This window comes from Cynocephalus volans, chromosome 3, assembly GCF_027409185.1.
Source record: "Cynocephalus volans isolate mCynVol1 chromosome 3, mCynVol1.pri, whole genome shotgun sequence".
NCBI lineage: Eukaryota > Metazoa > Chordata > Mammalia > Dermoptera > Cynocephalidae > Cynocephalus > Cynocephalus volans.
This window is the reverse complement of record NC_084462.1, coordinates 129,277,910-129,305,857: the sequence shown is the minus strand read 5'-3', so window position 1 is coordinate 129,305,857 and position 27,948 is coordinate 129,277,910. Positions and strand designations below refer to the sequence as shown.

The following is a 27,948-nucleotide window of genomic DNA, read 5'->3' as shown; positions in this document are numbered from 1 at the left end:
TGCCTTAAATGAAAACAATTCTGTATGTCTAGTACAGATTGGGCCTGTTTTCAGTGCTGCTAGTTAATTTGCAGTTTTTACATCTTGTTGAGCATCTATCTCATTAGTCTCTGAGGAATTAATATTGTGTAAACCTGAACATACTTTGCCATTTTTACCTGCAGTTGTCCAGTTTATTAATTTTTTGTTTTGATTGGAATAGTTGTAAATTCAGCAGTAAGAGATGCTATAAATCTATACTAGTAAGTTCCAGACTTCTTGGATTGGAATAATGTATTTAGTTACCAAGTATTACTGAATGCAACTGTATGGGTCCTCACCCAGAATCTTAATGTCCTTGTATGGAAAATAAAATTTATACATAAGAAACAAGTTAAAACAAGTCTAATACCATGTATGTTCAAGTACATGATTTCTTTTTAAAATATTGAGTAGCATTACACTTTTTAAAAGATAGGATGAATATAATTTACTTTTTATTGGAGGGTTTTTCAGCTAAGATCTTACAATTTAAATGTTTTAGAGCATAGCAAAATCAGGATTGGGGATTATCTAAATAACTGAATGGATTGTTCAGCTTTTGTTAGGATAGATCATTGTAACTGTTGCTTTAATATTTAAATGCCTAAAGGGAAAAATAATATTTATGAAATATTAATCTTTTGTAACCTAATATAGTGGCATATGCAGATGTCATTTAATTCTTTTTGATGCAGATATTAGATTGGAACCCCTGAGACTTGAAGTTTACAGGAATTTCAAAAACATATTCAAAATTCAGTGTAGAGCTATTAGATTTATTTTGTGAGTGCTACTTTTTTGTAGAGAAGTAAATTTGAAGACCAAACTGCTCATCTACTGAAAAATAATAATAAAAACGAGACTTTAACAAAAAATAAAATCTTAGTCTGTGTTGTCATGAACCAATTAAATCTTTTAATTAATATAAATGTTGTTATGGAAATTCTTTCTGCACCAAAGAATAATTGCTGATTTCACATTGAACTACAGGTTTCCCTGGGCCTGCTGAAGTTCTATGCTGAAAATTGTGCTTAAGTGAATTTTCTGGTAGAGGAACTTTGTTGCTACTGTCTTGTCAAGATGGATACAACACCTTTGAAACATCTAAGAATTCACTTGTCTCCAGAGACATCTTCTCAAAGGAGAAGAAATATGCCCATGGATGCAATCTTTCTTGACAGCATTCCTTCAGGCACACTTACTCCTGTAAAGGATTTGGTGAAATATAAGAACTCCTTTTTAAAATTGAATGACCATAATCAGTTCCTAGAAATGACAACTTTGAACAGTAAACGTATATTTCAATCTACTGTGTTTGCAGAGGCTACCATTTCTAACAGTTTTCTTGATATCAGTGCTATAAAGCCCAACAAGGATGGATTAAAAAATAAAGCAAACTGTGAATCACGAGGAAAAATATTTCAAGGAATGAAAGAAAAAGTGCTGCGTGAGGAGCAAAAGCTGGCAGCCAGAAACAGTAGTTTGTTGGAACCACCACCAAGTGAAAGTAAAATCTTCACTCCTAATAGAGCTGAGAAGAGAATACAGCATACCTACCTTTGTGAAGAAAAGGAAAACAAGTCATTCCAATCAGATAACAATTCACTAAGAGGTTAGTTTTATGTGTTGGCTAAAAAGCTATAATGTCTTGAGTGTTTAATGTGTTGGATGCTGTTTTAGATGTTCTGGATGAAGCGGTGATGAAAATGGATAAAAATCTCTGCTCTCCTATAGCTCACATTCAGATAGTGCGGAGAAATAATTAATATATTAAAAAAGTAATTTTTATGATACAGTAGAGAAAGAAAAGCAGATAGAAAAAAAGAAAAAGCACAGTAAGATTGGGGAAAGTTGGAGGGGGTTGTAAATGTCAGTGGGTGGTTAGAGTAAGCTTCAATGAGAAGATGGCATTTTAGCCCTCAAAACTGAAGGAGATGGTAGATACAGGTATCGATATTGCAGGATAATTCCAGGTCCCGCTGGCTAGGTCCGGGTTCTTGGTGTCTCAGACAAAGAATTGGACGAGACACACTAGGAATCAAAGGTAAAGTCAGTTTTATCTAGCAAAGGAAGAGAGAAGAGTACACTCCGGAGAGGATGGAGTGGGCTCGAGCAAGAGAGAAAAGTGCTCAAGAGGCCTGACGGTTACATTCCTGAGGTTTTAAGTCCTTAGTTGGATTCGTGACATTTGGTCATTGGTTGAGCCCTGAATGCAGTTTCTGTTGTATTGGTTAAAGAGATTGGCGCCTTAGCTGGTGGGAACTCACTGGTGTAACGGAATGGCGCCCAAGGTGGGGCTGGGGGTGGGGGAGGTTCCCTGCCTGGAATTGTCTTTGTCTTTGCTTCTGCGCATGTGCATGTCTGTTCAGGCAACCAATTTGTCGCATTTGCAAATAACCAGTTTTTCCTTCTCCCACTCTTGTCTCTAGCTTCCTGCCTCACAAATACTCTGAAATAGGAGCGTGCCTAAAAAATTCAAGGACTAGCTCTGAGGTTAATGTGTCATGGAGTGAGTTGATAGAGCTGAGGAGGAGGGAGTAAATAAGAGTGGGTCAGATAATGTAGGATCTTATAGGTAAATGTAAGAGTTTGGGCCTTTACTCTGAGCAAAATAAGGAGTCATTGAAGGGTGTTGAGCAGAAGGATGACAAAGTTTGAAAATAGTACCCTGGCTGTGGATTTGAGGTAGTCCAGGCTTGGTCCAGGTGGTAGTAATGAAGATAAACAGTGGTTGGATCCTGAATATATTTTAAAGGCAGAACCAATAGGATTTGCTCATAGATTGGGTGTGTAATGTAAAAGAAAAAGAAATATAAAGAACTCCAGGGTGTAATTTTGTTTTTGCTTTTTGGTTTTGGTCTGAGCAACTGGAAGTGGGGCAGACGGAAGGAGGAATGGTGGGGCTCATTCAGTTTTTTGTCATTTTAATTTTGACGTGTCTATTAAAAATCTAAGTGAAGATGTCACTTAAGGCTGTTGGAAAAAATCAGTTGGAATTTAGGGAAGTGATCCAGGTGAAAGAAGTACATTTGGGAATTATTAGCATCTGAATGGTATTTAAAGCTATGAGGTTAGGCGAGCTCTTCAAGGAGTAAGTGTAGAAAGAGGCAGTGTTCAAGGGCTTATCCCTGGGGCACTTCAATTTAGAAGTTAGAATAAAGAGTAGAAAAGCCTCTCAGTAGAAGGCCCACTAAGAAGATGATGAGGAAGAAGGAAAAACCAGGAGTGTGATACTGTGGAAGCCAAGACAGCAAAGTGCTTTAAGGAGGAGGGAGTCATCAGCTGTGTCTAATGCTGCTAATCAGTCAAGTAAGCTGAGATTTGACATTGGATTTAGCAATGTGGAGGTCACTGGTGGCTTTGAGGGCAGTTTTGGTGGAGTGATAGGATCAAAGACATGATTTGAGAGGGTTCAAGAGAATGTGATGAAATAAATTGGCAATGGTGGTCATAGACAGTTCTTTTGAGAGGATCAAAGAAATAATGGAAAGTGTGGTTAAAGGCTTTATTGTTGTTTTTAATAACTGGGAAAATAACTATTTTTGTATGCTGTTGAGAATAATCCAGTAGGATGGAAAAAACTGGTTGCTAGTGTGCTGCCTTGAGTAGTTGAGAGGGAATAGAATCTAATGCTTAAGTAGAGGGTTGGCCTTAACTAGGAACACAGATCAGTCATTAACAAGAAAGAAGATGGTGTATATAGACACAGATGCTGGTAGGTTGTTATTGTATGAATTCACAAGTAATCTAAAATAAGTAAGTTCATCAGCTGAGAGTGATTATGGGAAGCAAGTGTTGAAGTTTGAGGAGGTGGAGTTTTGAATAGCATAGGAGAGGGGAATAGTAAATAGACTAGGCCCAAATTTGAGTAACATTAAAGAGCTACATGAGACTTGTGGGCACGAATTTAAAGTGAGACCAGCAAATATGGTTAAGTTTTCCTCTAGCCTTGTTCAGCAGCATAGTTGCTGGTGGGAAATAGACAGGGAGTTGGATTTTATCTAGGTTGTAATTTTGCCAAATAGAATGAAGTGACAGAAAGACAAAGGAGTTGAGGGTATGTGCAAGTGGGTTACCATGAAATTTAAGTTGGCTATTGAAGGAAAAGAGGATCTGAAGGAGATGAGGGAATATAAAGTGTAGGCCTTTTTGAGACAGTGGGTTTGACAATGAGCTGAAAAGAGAAAGTGGTCAAAAATTGGGAAACTTGAAATGGAGATTTTGATGAATTTCAGTAATTGATAATGAAAGATATTTTACATGTGTTATCTCATTTAATCCTTTCAGCAAATGCTATGGGTAGATGCTCGTTTAATGGCATATAAATTGAGCTTATAAAGAAAATAAGTCTGCTGTATGTCTCACAGGTAATAAATAAGTGACAGGCTGAGAATTGAATACAGATACTGGAAGAAAGTGACCCAAGATGCCGGGTACCATTCAAGCTTATTAAAGAAAGAAATCTGCCAGACTGTACTCAAAATGGAGGACAGCCTGGGGTGCCCTGAAAATGGGGGACAGCAGCTAATATAGGGTGGTAGGAGCTTATATTGGTATGTTGGCACTAAGAGCTGGGTGATATAATTATGGGGTGGGGATTGAGTTAGGTCATGGGAATGGAGAGTTCTGCGTGTGTGCAAACACCGAAAGTTTCATTTTCTCTGAAACCGTGAGGCTTCTTCTAAAAGAGAACGGGGGGAGGGGAGGAGGTGGACAGCACCATTTTGTACTTGGGCTTGTCTAAAATGGCACTGGTTATGTTGCAGATCTATTAGATACCTATTAGAAAGCCGGTACTCTTAACTACTGCAAGGTAGATTGTGGGCATATTTTGCATTTCAAAGACAGTGACATATTCTGACAAAGAAAGCAGAGTTTTCTAAGGGAGTTTGGGGCGGAAGTGGGGGAGTGCATAAAATAAAATATTTCTCCTACAGCTTGCGAGAAAAGGGAGAAGCAAATGAAATAATGCACTTTGAAGCACGTTTATATGTAAGGTAGAATTTGAGAGAGGAGGAACTACCTGAGTGCTTTAGGACTCTGATGATTCTTTCCCCAGAAAATGCACACAAAAATATAAATACAAATTTTATATGTAATTTTAGAGACCTTTTGGAGAGTCTGCATGGACCTTGGACTCCCAAATAAGGGACCCAGTTTCTACAGCATGTTATATTTGATTGAATTACCTGCTTGTCCTTACTGCATTGCCCTGCCATTTCCAGTAGAATGAGTTAAAGAAATAGAAGGTTATCACTTATTTTTATGACACATCATTATAATGAAATCTTTATATTAAGATTTCTAAGGCCAAGTGGCATACTTATTAAAGCATAATTATTGCCTTTTTTTAGTATAATATTTGAAATTAAACAATTGTTTTTCCTTCTCTTGCACAAATTTTAAGTATTCCCCTTTTTGTGTGAAAGAAACTCATTTCTATATTCAAGAAATGTTAAACTTTAAAGATCTAGGATGTAAAGCAGAATAAAATATAAGCTGTACTATCAGTCTTGTCTGTCTAGTTGATACATCTACTACTTTTGTACCTTGAAGGCTTACTAAAGAGATATCAAAGGGATATACATTATGGTTGAGTCTGCTATTGTGTCTCAACATTTTCATTTTTAAAGAATAAGTTACAACTTTTAACTGTTCTTTCATGTTTTAGAAATTTATAGCAACCAGAAGCAGAATAAGAATTTTCAAGACTGTGATGTAATGTTAAACATATACATGTCCAGTTTGTGGCAGCACCAGAATTTTATTCCAAATCCGCAGGCTTCTCGGTCTAGTAGTATACTTTTGTCTAGAGCTGGCAAGTTGTATCTTGGAAAAGATTTTTTCAAAATTCTTCCTCAGCATGATGGTATAGAGAATGGGGTGAAGGCATGAGAAGATAATGAGGGGGAAAGTTTATGTAACTGTCATATATTGCAAAAGTATACTATACTGTTCTGATCATTACTGAACCACAGGGTCTTTATTTCAAGAATTTAAAAAGTCATTTTTTTTCTTCTCAGTGACTAATGCAATTCAACTTCTTTCTTTAAAACAAAATCTCAACCTCAGTGCAAGAAGTTCCTGTAGAATCATCAGATAATATTTTCCTTCCAGTCAAACAAAAGATTCGACACCAGCAAGAAAAGAAAGCACCACTACACAATTTAACTTACGGTAAACTTTTTTGTTTTGTTTTTTAGTTTGTTACTTGAGTGTGTTTTTAGATGTGCTAGGGAATTATTTTCCCTTGGTGAACAAAAGCATCGACTGTTGTCAGAAGCTTAAATTGTAAAAACCAGAGGCCCTCCGAGAAAGACTGGACAGGAGGGTAGAGCATTCTTAACCTGAGGACTTCTTTTTAATATAAACGGTCTTTTCTTTTGTTTTTTTGGGTGGTTTTTTGGTGGCTGGCCGGTATAGGGATCCGAACCCTTGATCTTGGTATTATAAAATAACACTCTAACCAACTGAACTACTCGACCGACCTGTTTTAAATTGACTTTTATTTCTCTTTTAAGTTCTTATGATCCTTCTATAAATTTTGTTATCTATTTTTTTGTAGAACTCCCTATCCTGAACCAAGAACAAGAAAACTTTTCGGCTGCAGGAGTCTCAAACAAGGCATTAACTAGAGCACAATTGGCTAAAGAAGTTCTTCACTCCAAGGAGTATATAGTTGAAACCACTAAGTCCAAAAAGGACACGTTCATTTTAGAAGGCATTGATTCTTCTTATGAAAAATCCCAAAATACTAATGTTGAGAGTCTCAGTATTAATTGTGTTCCTATTAAAAGTGACACTCAATTAGTGTTTGCTGGTAGTGAGATGACAACAGAAGGGACTTCACAACAGGAAGTTAAGGAAGGAGATGAAAAAACTTTGCCCAGAGAGACTGTCCTTCCAGGTTCCATGAAAGATACATGTAAAATTATACTTGCAACTCCACGACTTCATTTAACAATACCTCGGAGGTCAAAAAGAAATGTTTCAAAGATTTCTCCTCCTAGTGTATTTCAAAGTATTACAAATGAAGTTAGAAAAAATAAGGTAGGAAAACTTTTGAGGCAGATATTTATTTCTCCTTTTTACCCCCATTCTTCAAGAACTTGAGCTCCTATGCTCTCCTCATTATTAAAGATAGTTTATCCCTTTACTGGCCAGCTAGGGGAAAAAAAAGTTTCATTTTTATGTTTTATTATTATTTACTATAGCAACAGTGTAGCCTAGTGAAAAGAGAAGTGGGCTGAAAGTAAGAAGACCTGGGTGTTAAGTTTTATCTTGCTGTGTTACTAGTTGTATAGCATTCAACAATTTACTTATTCCTTTTTGGAATGAATATCGAATTCATTCCTGCTCTTGATCTTTTTTATTTTATTTATTTATTTTTTTGTATTCTTTGGATACTATTAACAGAGCAATTGAAATAGGAAAGAATTATAGCATCTGAAGTTTTGAGATTTTTCCCAGTGTAATATAGGATGGTCAATAAAATACATTAGAGCATCAAACTATGTTACATTAGGATAAATTATGATTTAGGAAGGAAGTAGAATGGAAATAAAAGTTCAAGGAGAAAGATACAGTGTAAAATTTCCAACTATTAAAAGTTTGCCCATTAATTTTTTAATGGATGATGGTGGGTATCAAATTAAAATGGTATTTAAAGTCTCTCTAAATTTTCAAGAATAATGTGACAGTTACAGTTTTATAACTTAATGTATTCAGTAGAAATTGCATTATTTGCAAATATTTTAACTTCTGATGGAAAGTTTTAGATGCTGACTTAAAAACGTGTGAGATGGGTTGAGCAAAAAAGTTTGAAGACAACTGTTCTAAGAGACCGCACAAAACTAATTCCATCATCTCTATAGTGCTCTTTATCTCAGTTACCACAAGAAGTCCAAGCCTCCCAGGATTCTCATGTCTGTATAGTTCTGTACATCCCCTGATTCTGACCCTATTTCTCACTCATCCCTCTCACTCATCATTCAAACAATTACATTGTGCCCTCTTGAACTTGAGGTATGTTATCAGCAAAATGTTATACTCTCAATCTTCTGTGGCTTTTCTTAACCTTGCTTTAACTAAAATATGGCTTCTACAAATAACCCTTTCAAATGGTGGCTCTTTTTTCTCCCATATCCCACATTCTGTTGGACCTAGAGATATAAGGTATGTCTCTCTTGCTCTACCTCATTGCTACTTTAGGCTGTTTTTCCTTCTTTCTAAAATTTCTTTGAAGCACATGCATAAGACTTTACCACTACCTGTCCCCTCTTGCATTCACCTATAATACAACCTCCTTGTCATTACCTTGCATTCCTGTTGAAGTGTTTGACGCCTGTTAGGTTTTCCTCTACTACTATTTCTGTCATCGTCTCTGGTGACATCAGTATTCATTACATGATCCATCCAGCCTCTTCGATTTCTTGATCTTCATTGACCTCCTACCTTTTTCTACCCTAGCCATACCCATACCTTGTCCTTACCAGTACATGCACCAAATTCTCACTTTCAAGCATCCCACTCTCACTACCGACTCCTCTCCTTCCATCCAGATCATTTTCTGTCTAGTACTCTTCCCTCACCCCTCACCATCAGTACTCTAACCCCACTAAGATAGTCTTCAGTCCATCGACTCTCATGTCCTCATTTCCTACTTTATCCCACATAGATTCCATGGTCCATCATCATAATTGTTACAGGTTATAACACTCAACTGCCTTTTTTTTTTCCTCTGTCCTCCACTGGCAAAATCCTATCTTGTTAAATTTAGCTCTTTTGCTGCATACCTGTACGTGCAAGCTAAAGATGGTTGGAGGAAGACACAACCATGCTGACTGGTCTCATTTTAAATTTGACTACCAACCTTAAGTGGGCTGTCAGTGTTGCATTAGTCCTGGTACATTTCACTTGTCAGTCCTCTCTCTGGCTTTCCTAGAGGACTGTGCCATACTTTTTCTCTCCTAAAACTCCAAATCTTCCTCTTTATGCTCAGTTCATTGAGAACCTCATAATCCCATCACCAAATCTACCAATCTACCTGCTGCTGTGTCCACATACTTTGCTTTCCCTCCTGTTAAAATGAGTGAACAATTCATGCTCCTTTTCAGGGCCCATTCATTTCCTCTTACCACTTTAAAGGACATTGCCCTTGCAATTATCCCCTCAATTTTTTCCTCTCTTCTGGATCATTCCCAGTAGCATATAAACATGCTGAAGTATGGCCTCTATTTTTTTAAAAAATGAAAACGGAAGCCCACCTTTCCATTATCCCCTTTCCCACTCCAGCCACCACTCCATTTTTTTGTTTCCCAAGTTAAGTCATCTCCATATCACCAAATCCAGTGATTGATTCTTATTTCTTACTCCGTATTCTCAGTTGCTCATGAGCGTTTAACACAATGAATCAAAATGTCTTTTTCAAAACATAGTATTGATTTTACTTTTGGATTCCAGGATAACTCCTAATTTTCTTTTACATCACTGGCCCTCCTTTCTCAGTCCCCTTTGCTGCTTCCTCTTCCTGTCCCCAGAATCAGTCCCATAAATTGGAATTCCCTAATATCAGTCCCTAATAGAAGTGTTTCTGTAGCTACACACACTCTCTGGACTATATTATCCAGTGCCATAGCTTTAAATTCTTTCAATGTGTTGATAGCTCCCAAATATGTATCTCCAACCCAGAACATTCTCCTAAATGCCAAACTCATGCAGTTATCTATATGACTTCTCTATCGATATTTAATAGGCATCTCAAATTTAACACATTCAAAACTAAATTTTTGGTTTTTTCACCATAATCCTTCTTCTCCATTATCTTATATTAATACTAGTAATACCATTCCCGCAAGTACTTAGGCAAAAATTTTAGAGTTGCCTTGGACTCTTGGTTTTTCTTTCATACTCCACATCTAAACTGTGAAGAAATCCTTTTGGCTCTGTCATGAATCTGGTCACTTCTCACTGCCCAACCAGTGTCTTGTGGTCTAGGGATTACTGCAATAGCCTAATGGTCTCCCTGCTCCCACTGTTGCCTCCTTCCCCTTCAGTCCCTTTTCCAGACAAAAGCCAGAATCTTCATGTAATCTAATCTTTACCCAGCAACCCCTTATAATATTAAGTCATGACACTCCCCTCTTCAAAATCCTCTAGTAACTTCCTATTTTGGGAGAAAACACTAAGCTTTTACCCTGATTTACAGGGCTCTGTAATTCTGGAGATCTCCAACTTCACCTCTTATTTCCTCTTGCTTGCTCCTTTTCAGGCTACTGTGCTTTTCATACTACCTGTTTAGGGCCTTTGTACTTGTTCTCTCTGCTTGGAAGAATCTTCTTGCAGATATCCATGTGGCTCATTCCTCAGTTTATTCAATTGTCTGTTCAAAGATCTTCCCTGACTCTTCTATCTGGAAAAAAAAAAAAAAAAAAAAAACCTAGTTTTCTAATACCTTATACTTTTTTTTTTATAGTAATTATCATCACCTGACATTTTAATATTTATTTGTCTGTATACCACCATCCAGCTTGCCTCCGCGACCCACCCCTCAATACACACACACAAGAAAATTTGCTCTAAGAAGACAACTGTTTTGTTTCTCAGTGAATACCCACTGCCTAAAACAGTAGAATGCAACAAATATTTGTTGAATGAATAATGAATGAATATTTTGGTAATGTATATAAGCAGTGTGGTATAGGATTCTAGAGCCAGAATTCCCAGATTTGTAACCCATCTGTGTTACTAACTAGCTGTGTGTGATGTGGGCAAGTTATTTAGCTAGGCTTTATAGGTTTTTTGTTTGTTTTTTTGGCAGATTGGCTGGTATGGGAATCTTACCCCCATGACCTTGCACACAACACTGTGCTCTAACCAAACTAACCAGCCAGCCCAACTTTACAGTTTTTTTAATCTGTAAAGATGATAATACCTGCTTCCTAGTGTTAAGAGAGTAACATAAGTCAGTACATCTAAGATTCCTGGAACACTGCTAACACTAGTGTTAGCTTTCATTTTAATATTATCTCCATTTGACTCATGTTTTGCTATATCTCAAGTAGTTCCAAATGTGGGAATAGGAAAAAAATGGAGTGTTGCTTACTGTCCCCTTTCCAAGTCCTACTTGTAATTTTTTAGGTGAACATAATTGAGAAGTGCAGTAACAAAGACCACCCTCTCATTTTGGCATCTTTTCCTGACTTGGTATAAAACTACCACTCAATAATTTGTCTTTATGTATAGTTTTATATACAAAGTAAATAGCCACTCAAATTAGTAATTCTATGAATTTTGGTTTTATTGCTCATCAGAAATAGTTCAATGTTAAATTGTTATGAAATATAAACAATTTCTTTGCACAGATATTCATAGAAATTTTTCCATTAATGGGATTTTACTTGTACTAAAATAAAGAATTCTGTGAGCTATTCAGATGTTTGGTTTGTTATAGAATTCTGTTAAATGTAGATTATCAGCAATCACTTCTATGGTTTATAGACCATTGAAATGCAACTCTAAATCAGCTTTATAAAAAAAAATGCTCTAATTTTTAGGGCAAAAGTGATGGTACACAACACAGCTGACTTTTTTTTTTCCTCCAACTTATTGGGTCTTTGCAGGACTTGGTGTTTTAATGTATACCTTGGGATTTTATGTGATTTTCTTTTCCCCCCAGTGCTTGAGATATTTGATATAAGAATATTTGAAGTATAATTCCTGCTAGATTGTAGAACAAACTATGCAGTACAACCTCAGTTCAGTCTCTCACTTCATCTTTTCTGTTTCATTATATACAAGAGTTTTACCTGTTGTTACTGAAAATAGAATGTGATTCTCATATAGATGGCATTGAGGAATCCTTTGGATTACTTAGATGAGTTTTTTTCTTTTAATGTAAGCTAATTTTGTAATGCTTATGCTATAAGTAACACAAGCAATATGTTCTTTGTTTTATGCTTGATTAGGTAATCCAGCTACAGGAATGGATGATTAAAATCATCAATGATAATACTGCTATATGTGTAGAAGGAAAACTGATGTAAGTATAACATTTCAATATTCTTTCAGTAAAACTTAAGAAAGTGATTTGTGTGTAAGAACTTAAAAAGTGATGCATGACAAATGGCATCTTCCTACAAAACAGTTTCCAAAAAGATTATGAACTGAAGGCAAAAATATAAAATGACTACACAGGTCCTAGCTATGTTGGTGTTTCTAGCTTTTTTCCTTGTTTAAAAATAACTCAAGTTGTTTTTTAAATAACCATAGCTCAAATTTGTACAGTACTTTTTTTTTTTTCTGAGGTGCTACTCAGTGGACTGGTATTATCTGCTTAATTACTTATGATCAGTTAATATTTACTACATGCATTTCAGTCCAGATTCTCACATCTAAATTGGGACAACCAGATATAAATTACTGATCTAGGAAAGGAAACAAAATTATTTAAAACTTTGCCATACAGCTACATATTAAGTAATCATTGGCAATTTCTGGTTCTCCCTTAAGTGAAAGCATCATCAAGTAAGTGGGCTTTGCCTAATTCTGCTATGCTATTAGCACCATTTTCTAGTCTTCAAAACCAGTTTCTTAGTGGTATAAAAAAGTTGTAATAAAACAATATAAGATATGTCACTGTTTAAGGTATTTATATGGAATTTTTTAAGTTGAGTATCTAAAATGTGTTGTTCACTCTATATCTGCCTGCCTTGTGCCCATTTCCTTTATATCCAAGACGCAGTGTAGATTGCCTTTCTAGGAATCCCATTGTTGCCACTTAACTCCCTGTGTTACTCTAGCAGGTTACTTATCCTCCTTCAGTCTCAGTTTCTTCATCTGTACAATGAGGATAATAATATTACCTACCTTTTGAGTTGTTTTAAGGATTATGTAAGTTAATATTTGTAACACTAGAGAGTAGTGCTTTTTGATGTTATTTAAATATTTGTTAAATAAAGCAAAAAAGAATGGAAGAGAAGTAATATTGTACTAAGGTGTAATATATGAGTTTAATCCTATTTAACTAAATTAAAGGAACTTCTTTACTGTTCTTGCAGTTTGTTTATTCTTATCAGTTATCTAATGAATGGGGGAATGTTCGTCATTTATCTAATACGTCTTCATACTTTGTTCTTTCTATTTTATATTTTATTCTTAGCTTCATTTAAAGAAATATGAAGAGTAGATTTATATGTCAGTGATTTGATACTGTAATTTGTTTTTTCCCAACTGGAATCTCTTTTTGGTACTTTCCAAAATGAAAGGTAAAAACATTTGGCTGTATAGTGAGGGTAAAGAGACACAAGATTAGATAGATCCAATCTGTATTTCTGCACAAAAGCTAACAGTATAGACCCTGAAGAAGAGGGACAGAGAGATTGTTCTTTGGAATCTTAGCATCAGTTAAGTGTAGTTGCAAGTACTGCCAGCACCACATATTTAGAGAAGGCTTCTGCTTCCTTGCTAATGATGTATTTTATAGTAGAGGCGTGGTTTGGCCATGGTACAGTTTCTAGACACATACGCTAAGGATCACACTAACCAAGCAGTTGAGTTCTGCTGCATTGTTTGGCCTTCAAATGTTTTGTAATTAGGTTAATAATATTGTTAGTGTTGCTGTAGTTATAGTACAAAACTACTATATTCCATTATAAATTTGTATACTTACATATGTACATTGTGACTTCTGGTAAAATGTGAATATTTTGGCCTTAACTAAGCTGTTTTTTCTTCTAGAGACATCACTAACATATATTGGCACAGTAATGTAATTATAGAACGGATTAAGCACAACCAACTTAGGACTTTATCAGGCAACATTTATATATTAAAAGGAATGATAGACCAGATTTCCATGAAAGAAGAAGGTAAGTAACTATCATCATTGATAATTTTTTTTTATCCTCCCCCTCCCCACACCTGGCCAGCAAACAGAATGTGATAAATTTTTTAATAAGTTAACCAATTAACCATGTTTCTAACAGTAATATACTTTTTTTACTTTTAACTAAGTATTTTAAAATTATGAATAAATCAAAACTAAAAATTAGCACGGAACTGATCACATTATGTAAAACTTGTGTAAGCATTGTTTTTCTCTGATTTAATCATTCTTATTGACAATTTAGATAAGTTCCGTGATTAAAAAAAAAAAAATTAAGTGAAATACTCCTTATTTATAAGAAATTAATTTATAAGAATAAAATTTAACTCCCTGGTTTCTCTCTTTGTTGCACCTACCTGGCACAATCCCAGTCCTGGTATGATCTAATTTTCTACCTGTGCTTTGCACACAACTGAATATAGCTGGAGAAAAACACACTCAAGTAGTCTACTTTAAATTTATGATTACCAGCGACATGTTATAGTCCTTAGTGTTCCCCTGGTGCTGCTTGGCATCCTACCGTATTTCCCTAATCCATTCACTCTCCCCTCCTCCCTGAGACTATTTTGTATTTTTGGAACTCTCCAATACGTCCTCCCCACCCTTTCTTAGGCAGGAGGGTGGCGGAGAGAGATGAGTACCTGAGCAATAAGAACAGTCAGACAAGAATTTCTCTACCACATCTACTCAGATGCTTGCATCCATACCTGCTTTTCTTATGGACTAACTAACCTCTTCATTTGTACCCTAGCTCCCATTTTCTCTCTTTTATTCAAGGAAATCACTGCAGTAATTCTCCCTTCTCCTGTTTACAAAAACATCATCTTTTAACCACACTTCTTTTAGCCACTATTGCTCTAACTTACAGCAAACCAACTCAGAAGATTTGTCTATACTTGCTATAATTTCTCTCGAATTCTCTTACATTTTTTCTTGAACACTCTTTAATAATGCCTTAACCCCCAGTTCTTCACCAAAACAGTCCATGAAAGTCACCAATGGCCTCCTAAATCCAGATTATTTTTATTTAGCTTTGGGAATACCATATTCCAATTTTTGTTCTGCCTCACTGCTGTTTCTTCTTAGTTTCTTTGCATATTTCTCTCCTTTGCCTCTAAATAAGGCAGTATAGCTTGGGGCTCTTTCTACACTCAGTGCTGTGCTGATTCCTTTTAGGCTTTAAATATCATCTGTATGGTGCCCTATACCAAATTACATCTCAACTAAGACTTCTCCCTCAAAGTACCTAACTCATTTTCCATCTGTCAATTTGACATCTCCACTAGGATGTCTATAGGCATCTCAAACTTAGTTATGTCTTAAAACCTGATCTTCTCCATTAAATCTGCTTAGCCTTCCTCATTTTTCCTTGTTTCCAGTGGCTAGCCAAAGTCCTTGAAGGCATTCTTAAATCCTCACTTTCTCTCGTACCCAAATCTAGTGTGTCAGTGCATCTTATTGGCATTATCTCCAAAATATATCCAGAACCCAGGCTTCTGCTGTACCACTGTGATCCAGTCCTTCCTCATCTTTTGTTTGGATTGTTACAGTACCTTCCTAACTGGTGTCGTTCTTTCTCCCTTTGGCATTTCCAGAAACTCTTCTCGAAATAACAGCTACTGTGGTCCTATTAACATTAAGTCAAATCCTGTAGCTCCTCTGCTCAGAACCTTTCTGTAGTTTCCCATCTTGCCCAAAGTGAATGGTCAGATCCATAAAAGATCCCAGGGCCTTATATTATAATCTCCCATGCTCACCCACTGCCTCTATTACCCATCTGAGTAGCCTCCTATTACTAACCCATCTCATGCCACTTCAACTACACTGATCTCCTCCTTATTGTTCCACAAACAGACCAGGTATACTCTTGCCTTGTAGACTTTCACTTTCTGTTATGTCTGCTCCCAGTATTTCAACCCCATGTTGCCACGTGGCTCAGTCTCTCATGTCCTTCAGGATTTTGCTCAGTCACCTTATTACAGTGAAGACTTCCCTGACTATCCTTTTTCAAATTGCTGCCTACCTCTACTTCCACATGAACATGCTGGTATCCCTAACCACCTTCCCTGCATAACCATCTAGCAAACAAGGTATTCTATTTACTGGTTTGCTTTCTCTTTCCCACGAGAAGACAAGTTCCATGAGGGCGGGGATTTTTATTTGCTTTGTTAATTGCTGAATCCAGTATCTATGATAGTGCCTGGCACATAGTAAGTAATAAGTACATATTTCTTGAATGATTTAATAAACTGATGATATCTCTAAAATTCTAGGCTTTTAAGTAACTTTTTGTTTATCTTTAAATAGGATATCCGAATTATCTCATAAGGAAATTTATGTTTGGATTTCCAGAAAATTGGAAGGTGTACATTGATAATTTTCTAGAACAATTAAGGTAAAATGTTTCGATTTTTTTTTTTTTTTTTAATTCTGTTTGTTTGTTTTTGGCAGTTGGCTGGTATAGGGATACAAACTCTTGACCTTGGTATATAAAACACCATGCTCTAACCAACTGAGCTAACCAGCCAGCCCTGTTTTAAGTTTTTAAAAGTCAACCTCATTGAGGTTAACATTTAACATTTAATAAAATGCAACCATTTTAGGTATTAAATGTAATGAGCTTTTACAAATGTACAGACTCAGGTAATCAATATATAAAGTGGTTTTAGTTTGGGGGGGGGTGATTTGGTTTTTTTTTTTTTTTGAATGCCGAAGCTCTGTTAGAGTTTCAAAAGCAATAACCTTTTACTAAAATTTCTGTCATATTGAGTAAATCTAAAAGGAAAATAAAATTTTTGACATTTTAGGGACTCATCCTTGATCACCTGCCCTTCAAGAGGCGTGTAGCTGTGAAATACTGGTCTGAAGTTCTTGGTCCTTTTTTCTCTCATTTATTCTTTCAGTAGTTATTGAGTGTCAGCCACTTAGCAGACACTTCGATTGGCATTGGGAAAACAAAGAAGAATTTAATTAATTCTTGCCATTGAGGAGCTCATAGTGGGTACAGAATTTAAAGTTAATCACAGTGCAATGTAATAGCTTATTACAGGTTCTGGCAATTTTTTCTATAAAGGGCCAGATGGTAAGTGTTTTTGTGGGCATGTTTGTTGCCTATATTGCAATTACTATTAAACACTGCCTTTGTACCAGAAAAGTAGCCCATAGATGGTATGTAAATGAATGCATATTGCTTTGTTTCAGTAAACTTAATTTTCAAAAACAGGCAACTGGTAGGATTTGTCCTTTAGTTTTCTTACAATATCAGCATTAGTAGGAATTATAGGAGCATGCAGTAAGAAGCACTTAGGTTATATTTGAGTCCTTTGACTTAAGACGTTATACTTGAGTTCTTTGTGGAGGAGGGGGATAGAAGCCATGAATGATTAAAAATGTAAGATTAAAGGTATTCTTTGCTGGGCGGGCTGGGGAGGTGGAACTTTACCTGAGGGGGTTTTATTTGTTTATTTGTGGGTTTTGTTTTTTGAATATCAATATTAGAAGAAAATAATATAATTGTTTTTAGGTCTGGTGAAAAGAACAGGGAAAAGGCCAGACAAAAACAGAAAACTGCAAGATGTGTCCCTGACATACAAAAATCAGTGAAGAATGATGCAAGAGAGAACCAAACAGATGTTCCGCAAAGGGCCAACACCACTTATGACCTGGGTTGTGATGACATGGGTATGTTTGGTCTTTGCTGGTATAGTGGTAAATTCTTATATAAGCTCTACGTTGTTTATTATTTATTGTTTATAACATATATAGTATTGTGTTCTTTGACTAATACTGTCCTACAATTCCTGCTTTTTTACTGCTAAAGGAGAGGTAACTGCAATGCAAACTGTTCATGGTCAGCATTCAACTTACTTCATTAAATATACTATCACCTTTTAACTAATCAGAATACCAAAGAACACAGATAAATGTGTCAATGAAAGAAGATTGTTCTTTCAATTTCCTTGACCCAAGGTATTTAGGCTAAATTAGTAAAAGTTACTCACATGCCTCACTGACCACCCCTGCCCCTGAAAAAATGTATGAACATTAACTACAACCCTTTCTAAATAATATAGATGAGTAAAAGTTCCTAAAATCTGTTTGTTGTATGTATACATTTCTGGCAATTTTACCTTGACATGGTAACTAAGAGCTTTATAAAACTTACAAAACCTGGAAAAGATTTAAAGATGGCTTCTGTCAAAAACATTGCACCATATACTGGATATAAATGTCCTGTATATCACTCCAACCACTCCCCACCCCTCATTGAACTTTCTCTTACTCTTGAAATTTTGCATATCCTTTCTAGTACAGAGAAAGGAGTAACATATATGTAGATGAGTGCTTGCCTAGAGCTAGCAAAAATTCACTTTCCATTGCTTTAGTTCCTTCTCAACCCTTTCTCATTCTATCAAAAATCATACTATTTCCTTTAAACTAGGCATATTGCTTATGGTCGTTGCTAGACCATCTTAAATATTTTGGAGTCCTGGGGCTTCAGCACCTGCTATCAACTTTTTTTACTTCTAAATAAAATATACCTGAAAGTATATTTCACTTTCAATCAATTGTTAATCTTCTTTAGTCTTAGATCTTATCTCAAGCCCCCCCCCCCCCCCCTTCACTTAGAGCAGCACTTTTTAGGAATTTGAGCTGAATTGTGAATGTTATTGGTAAAGTGTTTCAGAAAACAAGTGGCAAGTGGGGTGGAATACAAATTTAAAAGACTAAAGTTTGATAAACTATTAAAAATGCCTGTCGTGTTCTTAAGAAAATCACTCAAACATTTTTAAAGCACTTTCCATCTGTGTGCTAAGTGATAGGAACTTAGAAATGATGCCTCCCCTAAGAAAGCTCAATTTAGGGGCAGATATTACTATATTATGGATGTATCATTTTTCTGGTGTGATTCTTTAAATTTTTGTTTTATGAAACTGTTAGACACTGAGTATCCTAATATCACCTAAGTTATTTTGAGTGGTGGTGATTGATACTATTATTGTTTTTATTATTGTCATTATTATGCTTTCCATGAGAAAACAACTAAAATAAAACTACGTCTAACATTAAACAGCTAAGGTTATGTAAAGGCGCCAACTCATGATAATTTAAAATGATATGAAATTAACTTATAACTCTTTCTAAATAATATAAATTAGTAAAAGTTACTCATATGCCTCACTTGCCACCCCGCCCCTGAAAAAATGTGTGAAGATTAACTTACAGCCCTTTCTAAATAATAGATGAGTAAAAGTTACTAAAATCTGTTTTGTTGTGTGTGTTGTAATGATTTACATAAAATGTAGTTTTGCATATTTAGTGCTCTAACCTGTATATCATAGTATTGCTCTTAAAGTACTTTATCTCTGTTATTATACTTACCAGAGTATGTTATAAATGACTTATTATAATATCAGCCTCCTTTGCAATAACATTCTCAAGAGCAGGGGCCATCCATTGTAAATCTTTATAATATGTAGCTTCTAGAAGAATAACAAAATGTTTTTATAGTTTTTAACTTATCAATAACTATTTGTTGAACATAGAATCTTGTACAATGTAATTTGGTTTTGGTCAAAATTCTTATTAGCGTAAATTTAGTTATATATTAGTTGTATATTGGAGCACATAAACTAACTGAAACATCATTCGATGTACATGAAGAATAAGGGAAATAGTTATTAGCTTTCTGTTTATATTTAGTTCATGTGCAGTTAGGATGAACAGGAATTTTTATTTACCAAATCGATTAATCTTACTGGTATGTCTTTAGATGTGACAAAAGAGATCCAAAACAGATAGTTATGAATAATGTGGCTGTTCAGTTTTTTTTTTTTTTTTCCTGAAAATAAAAGTGATTTGAATAAAACATGGCCCTACTATGTTTTATTCAGGATTACAGAGTAATTCTGTCCAAATAAAATTGCTTTATATGATAATCAAATTATAGCAAATATTTGTGACACTGGATTAGAGAAATTTTTCAAAGTTAATTTTTTAATGTGGAAAGCAGCTTACTTTTTATATAGTTAATTATTGAAATCTCTTTGTACTGAAGAACTGAAGAGTAATAAACACAATGGGTTGCCAAGAGCTACAGAATTAAACATTTTCCATAGCAATTGCCGAAATGAACCACCATTAAAGCTCCCAGATGACCATATAAATAATACTATTCAAAATGGAGGAGGATGTGACTTACCTAATCAGGTAAGGCTTTACTGTATAGTGTTTATTTGCTGTTCAGAGGCGTGATGATGTGACACCATGAAAAGGTTTAGGACAAATCAGAAGATATAAGTTCTGTTTGTAAGGTATCAGCTTTTAGTTAACTTTGGGACTGTAGGTAAATGACTTGATTATTTTCTCAGTCTCTCATTGAAAAAGTGCAGGCAACAATAACTAAGTTTTAGCTTAGAGTCAAGCTTAAAGTAAAGTGTACAAAAACGCACTTGAAAAACCACAAAGTATTAAATCAATAAAGGAAATATTTAGAACAGTGGACGTGGTGCTTCTAAAGCTAAAGCTCTAGCAAGTGAGTTTCTGAATGCCTTCACTAATGAAATTTGTAGAACTATAAATACCTAGCGGTTTGTGTGCTTGATGAATACAGTGAAAATGCTTAAGGTCACGTTTAGGTAGTAGTTGAAATAAAAGAAAGTCATTTTTTTATTTTGAAGGGATTAATTGGAAAAAAAGAATATAAAAAGTTTTCTTCAAAGAAGCTCAATTGTGAAAGAAAGAATGAAAAGATAATTGAAAGTCAGAAGCAAGGTAATATATCCGTAATAGTTTTATAATGATAAGTAGTAAGCCACTATTTGTAATGTTTTTGTTTGTTTGTTTGTTTGTTTTTAAAAGATGACCGGTAAGGGGATCTTAACCCTTGACTTGGTGTTGTCAGCACCACACTTAATCAGTGAGTGAACCGGCCATCCGTATATGGGATCCGAACCCGGGGCCTTGATGTTATCAGCACCGCACTCTACCGAGTGAGCCACGGGCCGGCCCTATTTGTAATGTTTTTGATATGATAAAAATGATCTTTTAAATGTCCTAATCTAAAATGGTAAACTTTATTTTATTTTATTTTTGTTTTGTTTTTCTGGCGACTGGCCAGTACAGAGAACCAAACACTTTAACCAACTGAGCTAACCAGCCAGCCCTAAAATGGTAAACTGTTCTAATGGTTTTAAATGTTTGGTTTTATTACTTTTACAGAAGATATTATTGCATGATAAAAAATAATTTATAACTTCAAATTCCACATATACTTACAGGTTTGCGTCCTTTAATCTGGACACTAAATAATTTTGTTTACATCACAAAATTATACGTCATTTTAAATATACCTATATAAAAAAATTAAATATGGTTATAGGAGTATTTAAAGACTGAATCCTTTTACGAATTTAATACCATAATTTAGTTTTGTATAAATGTGGATTTTCAGAGTGATTTAATTGAAATCCTGCATACCAAAATTTAAAGAGCCTTTTCTCTAAACATTAGAAAGTTTAAAATTTCATGTTGAGTTCAATCCATTAGTTTAATAGCATTTTTCTGTTTTATTTCTTATCAGTGAAAAGAAATGAAAGTAAAGAACATTTATAAGTGCTTCAAGAAGTAGAGAGGAAAGCAATACTACTTATACTACCAAGTTCACACAGGTTAGGTTACACTATCCAGAATAGGCTGACATCAGTCTTTCATGTTGTCATTCATCTTGTAAACAGTGGCACATAATACATGTAGGTTGTTGCAATATTTCACTATGATGTTTGGTATGATGATTTATAATCTATATTTATTTATAATTACAATTGGATAATTTAAAGTTAGTATTTTAGTTAGTTCAGCTTCTGGTTTCTTAAGTTTCAAATTAGAGAATTGGGTTTATTTTACTTTGTTTTTCTTAGTGACATGGTAAAATAAAGATTCCCAATTTGTTCTATTTTAGTTATTTCCTCATGGCATTTGGGGAATTCAGCAATGGTGTGTCTCTGTGGCCCCCATCAGGGATGAGTAGAGCCATGCAAATGGAGTTCCATGTTCTCCTGGCTCCTCCTCCTCAACTGGCCTAGATTCTATTTCATATATTACATACTTACTAAGGTTTTAGTGACCCTTGTGGTTTTCTTGTGTCTTCTAAATATTTTATGTCCAGAGAATTGATTTCACAAATATTTATTTAGCATCTGTTGTATATGTGAAAGGCTCTGTACTAACTCCAGCAAAAAAAAAAAAATCAAACATGAAGATAAAGGTTTTACCATTAATGAGTCTTTTCCAATCTAATTGAAGTATAAGACAAGTATACAGTTAATATGCAGGACGTATTGTCAAACATGGCATTATTTAAAAGTATTTGGAAAATTAAAAGAAGGAGAGCTTCCATTCAATTGAGGGAATCAGGACAAAGTTTGTAGACTAAGTGGTTTTGAGAATAAAATCAAAGCAGTTAATGATTTGGTTTGTAGATGAGTGAAGGAAACTTTCCAGGTAGAGTGAATGATATTAATGAAAGTTGAGAATCAAGAAAATTTGAGAATCAGCAGTTGGTTTAATAGGCACAGGATGTAGATAGTTCAGATTTGAGAACAGTGAGAGATTAGAACTATATTGAAGGCCAGGCAGAGAGCTGATATGTATACCACTACACTGAAAAGTCATTGAGAAGTTTGTATAAACAATAGTGTATGTTTACAATGGAAGGGGCAGTGATCTGAATAGACCTGAGCTTCAGAAAAATTATTAATATGACAGCTGTGTATAATGTGGAGGTTGTGGAAAAATAGTATATTTTGTGAAAAAAAAATTTTTTTACTTAAATTTATTTATCACTAACTTGAGATTTTGGTCTTTGGTTTTGTCTTATGAAATTAAAGAGAGAACTGAAGAATCAGATGTACCCATTGATATTCTAACCTCAAGGGAACAGTTTTTCTCAGGTGAAGAAAGAAAATACATGTCTGTCAATCAGAAGGAAGCTTATATTTTACTGACACCACTTAAATCTAAAAAAGTAATAGAGCAAACATGCATGAAGCATCATCTGTCCTCTGGCACCATTAAAGCAGTAACAGATTTTGCAGTGCGAAAGCATCAGAGAGAAAGTGAATCAGACTTAAATGAAACTGTAGGTCTCATCAATAAGTCCACAGGGGCTTTAGAAAATACATTTGAGTATAGTGTGGGTCATAGAAGTAAAAACAAGGAAGACTGCAATGAACGTGATTTACTCACTGTCAACCAGAAAACAAAAATACCTAGCTCTAAAAAGGATCAAATGGTCATCTCTGACTTTAAGAAAAATACCAGGTTCTTATCAAAATTGAAGAAAATTGAAAGTCAAGTAACTATGCCATGTTACAAACATCAGTCCTCATCAGATTTGTCAAGTGAAGAGAGTGAAACAGAAAAGGAAATTCGAAGGAAAGCTGGGGTTGTTAAGAAAACCGGAGCAAGAAATACCAGAGACACAGTGGTTCACCTGAGAAAAAGAACAAGAAACATCACAAAGAATATCCCAGTGATTTCAGAATCTGAAACTGAAGGTGAAAATGAATTTCATGTCAAACAAAAGAAAGCTAGATCTTCTGCTAAAGAAATTCTTCAGAAATCTGATGTTAGGAGTGAGTTTCCAATTGTTGAGGTGATGGGGTCTGGTAAGACTAACAGGCATCCCTCAGAATGTTTACCTGGCTTAATTCAGGACAAGGAATGGAATGAGAAGGAATTACAGAAACTTTATTGGTAAGTAGTTAGATTTGATTCTGAAATATGTACACAGTGGCCACAAAACAATTGAAGATGTAAAAACAGCAACAGGGACTGATTTAATGACATCTAACCATTAACATGTTAGATGTCCAAGAAAATGGGGAGAAATTACAATGTGTACAGGGAGTGGAAGGAGAATACAAATAACTTTTAGCGGTAGTTTGTAGCCATCTCTAAAGCATACTTATGAGGAAGGTAAAAGTGACCTCATTCCTGTTTAATATTTCAACATAGTCAAATGCTGCTCTCTCACTTAGTTTCGCATTTTAAGAAATATTTTATAGTTATATTTACTATTATAAAACATTAAGGCTAAATTCAGACTTATAGATTATTTAATAGTCTTTCCTCCCTCATTTACAGGAAAGAAAATAGAGTCTCAACATTAGGTGATCTGTCCAAGGTTTCATAGTACAGAAATTGAAGTTAAAGCTCAGTTAACGTTTATTTATTGGGTGCCTTCTATTTACCAGTCAGTTTGGAATGTTTGAGGATACAGAAATGAACAAAATATACAAAGTTCTTTTTCTCAAGGAGCAATCTAGTAAGGAAGACAGACAATAAAAAGTAAACCAATAAATAAAAATAACTAACAAATTGTGATACATTCTGTGAAGGAAACAAACATGAGTCTGATATAGAGAACTGTAGGTAGTGTAGTCAGGAAAGCTCTCTCGGATAATGGCACTTAAATGGAGATGAAAGGGTAGGTGTCAACCATATAGGAAACTAGAGAAACAGCATTCTAGGAACAGGAAACAACCTAAACAAAGGCCCTATTAGGCTAGAAAAATTTTGATGTGGAAGGAACTAAAATAAAGCTATTGTTATTAGAACATAATGAGTTGTAGGGTAATGACTTGAGATGAGAGCAGAGAAATGGGCTGTGACCGTATTGTGTACAATCTTCTAGGTCATGTTTAGGATTTTAGATTTTGTTTTGGTTTTTTTTAGGTGCAGTAAAAAGTTATTTTAGGATGGCATGGTAGAGTTTGAAATGATTCCTTTGGGGAAGTAGACAAGGCACTAATTGCAGGGTTATTAGAGTAGTCCATTGTGTTCTACACTGATATGGGGGATGTAAATATGGAGAAAATTGAATTAAATCTAGCAGTGCATAGACAATATCAAGTACAAATTGTATAAATTATGTGACACTTGACCTAAACTTGGTAGATGGTGGTATGGGGAATATTTGAGGAGAGAATAGGTTAGATTGGGAATTGAGTTTCTTTTTAAACATGTTCTATTTGAATTGTATGTTAAGAGGTAGGTGGAAAGTCAGTGTGGAGTTCAGAAGAAGTCCAAGCTAAGATATAGCTACTAAGCCTGACGATGGCATTTAAATCCAATAGATTTAAATGAGGATTACACTTAAGGAGAGGATGTAAAGAGAACAAGGGTGTGATCCTGAGCTTTGAGTAAAGTATTAAAGCAGGGGAGGAATGGGCCAGTAAGGGGTGAAGAAAACCAGGAAAAAGTCATATTGCAGAGGCTGATAGTTTTTCAAAAGTGTGAGATTGATTTGTTGTGTCTGTTGCTGCTGATAAATCAGGTGTGGTAAGTGAAAGGACGAGTCGACACCAGTTGACGATCCACCAGAGAGAGCCCATTTATTAGGCAGCACACACACACATATATATAGGGCTTTAAGGGGAAAGCTGATTGGCTTAAAATACAATCCCTACTTAGCATACCGCATGGGGTTTGGGGGGGAGCTGATTGGTGTGTAATTCGCGCCGGCGGGAAGGAGAATACGGAAGAGAAGGGCAACCAGCGCCATGATGGGGTGTGGCCGAGAAGGGCTTATGTGATCGGGGTGTGATACCTTGGGGCATTTGGGTCCCTACATTCCTACCTTTTTCTTGTTTTAGGAAAGGGGACTTGAAGTCATCGAGCTACTTCCTGCTGAACTGGGGCGTTGTGGGGGGGGCAAAAGGAGGAAGGTACATAAATACCCATTATGAAACCCCAAAGGAGGGTGGAGAAACAAGTAATTTCAAAAGGGGAAAAGTCCATAAACGTTCCTTGAAGCCACAAGTCGCACATGCACTGGTTCCATTCTTCGTAGTTGGAGACTGGAGGGAGCAGCCAGGCGTCGGTGGCAAGGGCGTGTAGGAATGCATTTTCTCTGTAAGGTGGTACCTCTTAAGCATCGGCTAAGGCGCTCACGAGATGAGGCGGGGGGGGTTCATCGGTATCTAGGAGCTGGTAGTTTCTAAGCAAAAGCTGGTTAAAAGCCTGATTAGAAATTTTTCCCACTTGGGCTTGAAGAAACCTAATGATGCAGGGCAAGATAAGGCAGGTTATGAGGATAATGATTAGAGGTCCCAAAATGGGCCAAATCCAAGTTAGGACAGGGCTTAAGGTAAAGGAGGAAAAGGGGTTAGAACTGGATGTGGTTCGTAGGCTGGAAGCTAAGTCGGTGAGTTTGATGATGTTTGTTTCTACTAGACCAGATTCATTGATATAATAACAGCATTCTTCCCTAAGGAAGATGCAAGTACCTCCTTTTTCTGCAGTGAGGAGGTCTAGTGCTCTGCGGTTTTGGAGGGTGACCTGAGCTAAAGAGGTGATCTGTCTCTGTAGAGAGGAAAAGAGATTCGGCAGTGGAAGTCAGAGCCCCTTCAAGTTTAGCATTGATGTCTTTGACCGCCCATAAACTGTGTCCTAAGGCTCCTCCCGACAGGCCAGCTCCCACCGCTGATATTGTTAGGGAAATACCAACCATGATCGGGAGGAAGGCGGCCCTTTTTTTGCCTTGAGGGTGGGTGAAGAAGATAGAACAGTTCTGAATTGGAGTACAGAGTGAGTTGAGGGACAATGGTGACAAGAAGGCATGGGACAGTAAGATTAGGCAGGATGGAGGTAGAGAGGGTTCCATTGCACCAGAAGAAAGTGCCTGGTGGGGCGTAGGTATGGTTATGAATGGTTGTGTTAAGATTACAATAAGATGGGGAAGAAGTTAGGGAGGAAGAGCTTCCGATGAGACAGTGACGGGGCAACAGAGTATTGTTGTCTTTGTCGTCGGGCTCCCAGAGAGGGACGCCCGGAAGGTTAAGGTGTTCTGGTGGTGGGGAGGAGGTAGCATTGAGAGGAAGGGAAGCATTTAAGGGGACGGCCGCCAGGAGCGGTCGCAGGTCGCATGAGAGAGGCACAAAGAAAACAATTTTCGGGAGAGAGAGCCGGCGAGGTGTGATTGAGAAAGATGAGTGTTTCAGGAATGATTTGTTGCCAGGTGTAAATGGGTGACCCTGGGGAACTAGCAGAAAAGGAAGAGGATTGTTCTAGGGCAGAAGAAAGTTGTTCTTCCTGATGTGAGATGTCCGTGGAGACATGAGATATTGGATTGTGCACAGGAACGTATTTGCGGGAAATTTCTAGATTTCCGCATGGATGAGAGGCATAGCCGTTGCAAAAGAAGAAGGCAATGATCCTGGTAGCCCATCTGGAGTCCCAGGGATCAGAAATTGTTAGGGAGCATTGCCCGCTGTTGAATGTAAACAACCTGCCGCCTGCCCCAATGAGTGGGTCATGGATCTTGCAGAACCAATACGGACAGCCTCCATAAGTGTCCGGCCACCGTTTACAGTGGGCGGCGGTTTGGTCATAGAAAAGAATGGTGTGTTAAGTTCTTCTGCAGTTTGTTACTGGAGTTCTTGGTGGCCGATGGCGGATCCTGAGTGTAAGGCTTCAGCCTAGAAATATGAATCCATGGAGTAACATGATTACCTGGCAGGGCAAGTTTAGCAGCGGTCGGAGTGCAAAGGATGACAGGACATGGGCCTTCCCTTTTAGGGGTTAGGGGGGTTTTGGGTTCTGGGGAAGTGTAGAATACTAATTGGCCTGGGCTGAGTGAAAGGTTATTTTTGGAAAGTGATGGATCTGGAAGTAGCCAGTCCTGGTGCTTCCATAATTCGGTGCGAAGGTGGGAGAGCAAAGGTAAAGCCATGGCGAGTGGTATGGGTCCTTCAGTTGCTGTGATCCCCGGGGGTAGGAGGGGCCTACCATACATGACTTCAAAAGGGGAAAGATTGGAGGGCCTCTTTGGGAGAGCTCTGGCCTTGAGTAGAGCGAGAGGTAGAAGACGGACCCAATCAAGGTGTAATTCCAGAGATAATTTGGTTAGTATGTCCTTTAAGGTTCTGTTGGTTCTTTCTACCTTTCCAGATGCCTGAGGTCGGTAAGGGCAATGTAGGTGCCAGGGGAGAGAGAGTGACTGGGAGAGTTTTTGTACTATCTGGGCGGTAAATTCAGGT

General features: G+C 36.4%; 1 protein-coding gene across 1 annotated transcript in view; it reads left to right on the top strand.

Moving 5' to 3' along the window:
• The first annotated feature begins 1,101 nt into the window (after positions 1 to 1,101).
• The window catches only part of MIS18BP1 (MIS18 binding protein 1), a 50,562-nt gene continuing 23,715 nt past the window's right edge, over positions 1,102 to 27,948 (top strand). Inside the window, exons 1-10 of the mRNA XM_063090132.1 lie at positions 1,102 to 1,633; positions 6,094 to 6,198; positions 6,587 to 7,071; positions 11,988 to 12,061; positions 13,759 to 13,889; positions 16,214 to 16,301; positions 17,430 to 17,587; positions 19,965 to 20,116; positions 20,587 to 20,680; positions 22,795 to 23,662. Coding sequence (XP_062946202.1) covers positions 1,102 to 1,633; positions 6,094 to 6,198; positions 6,587 to 7,071; positions 11,988 to 12,061; positions 13,759 to 13,889; positions 16,214 to 16,301; positions 17,430 to 17,587; positions 19,965 to 20,116; positions 20,587 to 20,680; positions 22,795 to 23,662 — 2,687 coding nt within the window. The remainder of the gene's footprint in view (positions 1,634 to 6,093; positions 6,199 to 6,586; positions 7,072 to 11,987; positions 12,062 to 13,758; positions 13,890 to 16,213; positions 16,302 to 17,429; positions 17,588 to 19,964; positions 20,117 to 20,586; positions 20,681 to 22,794; positions 23,663 to 27,948) is intronic.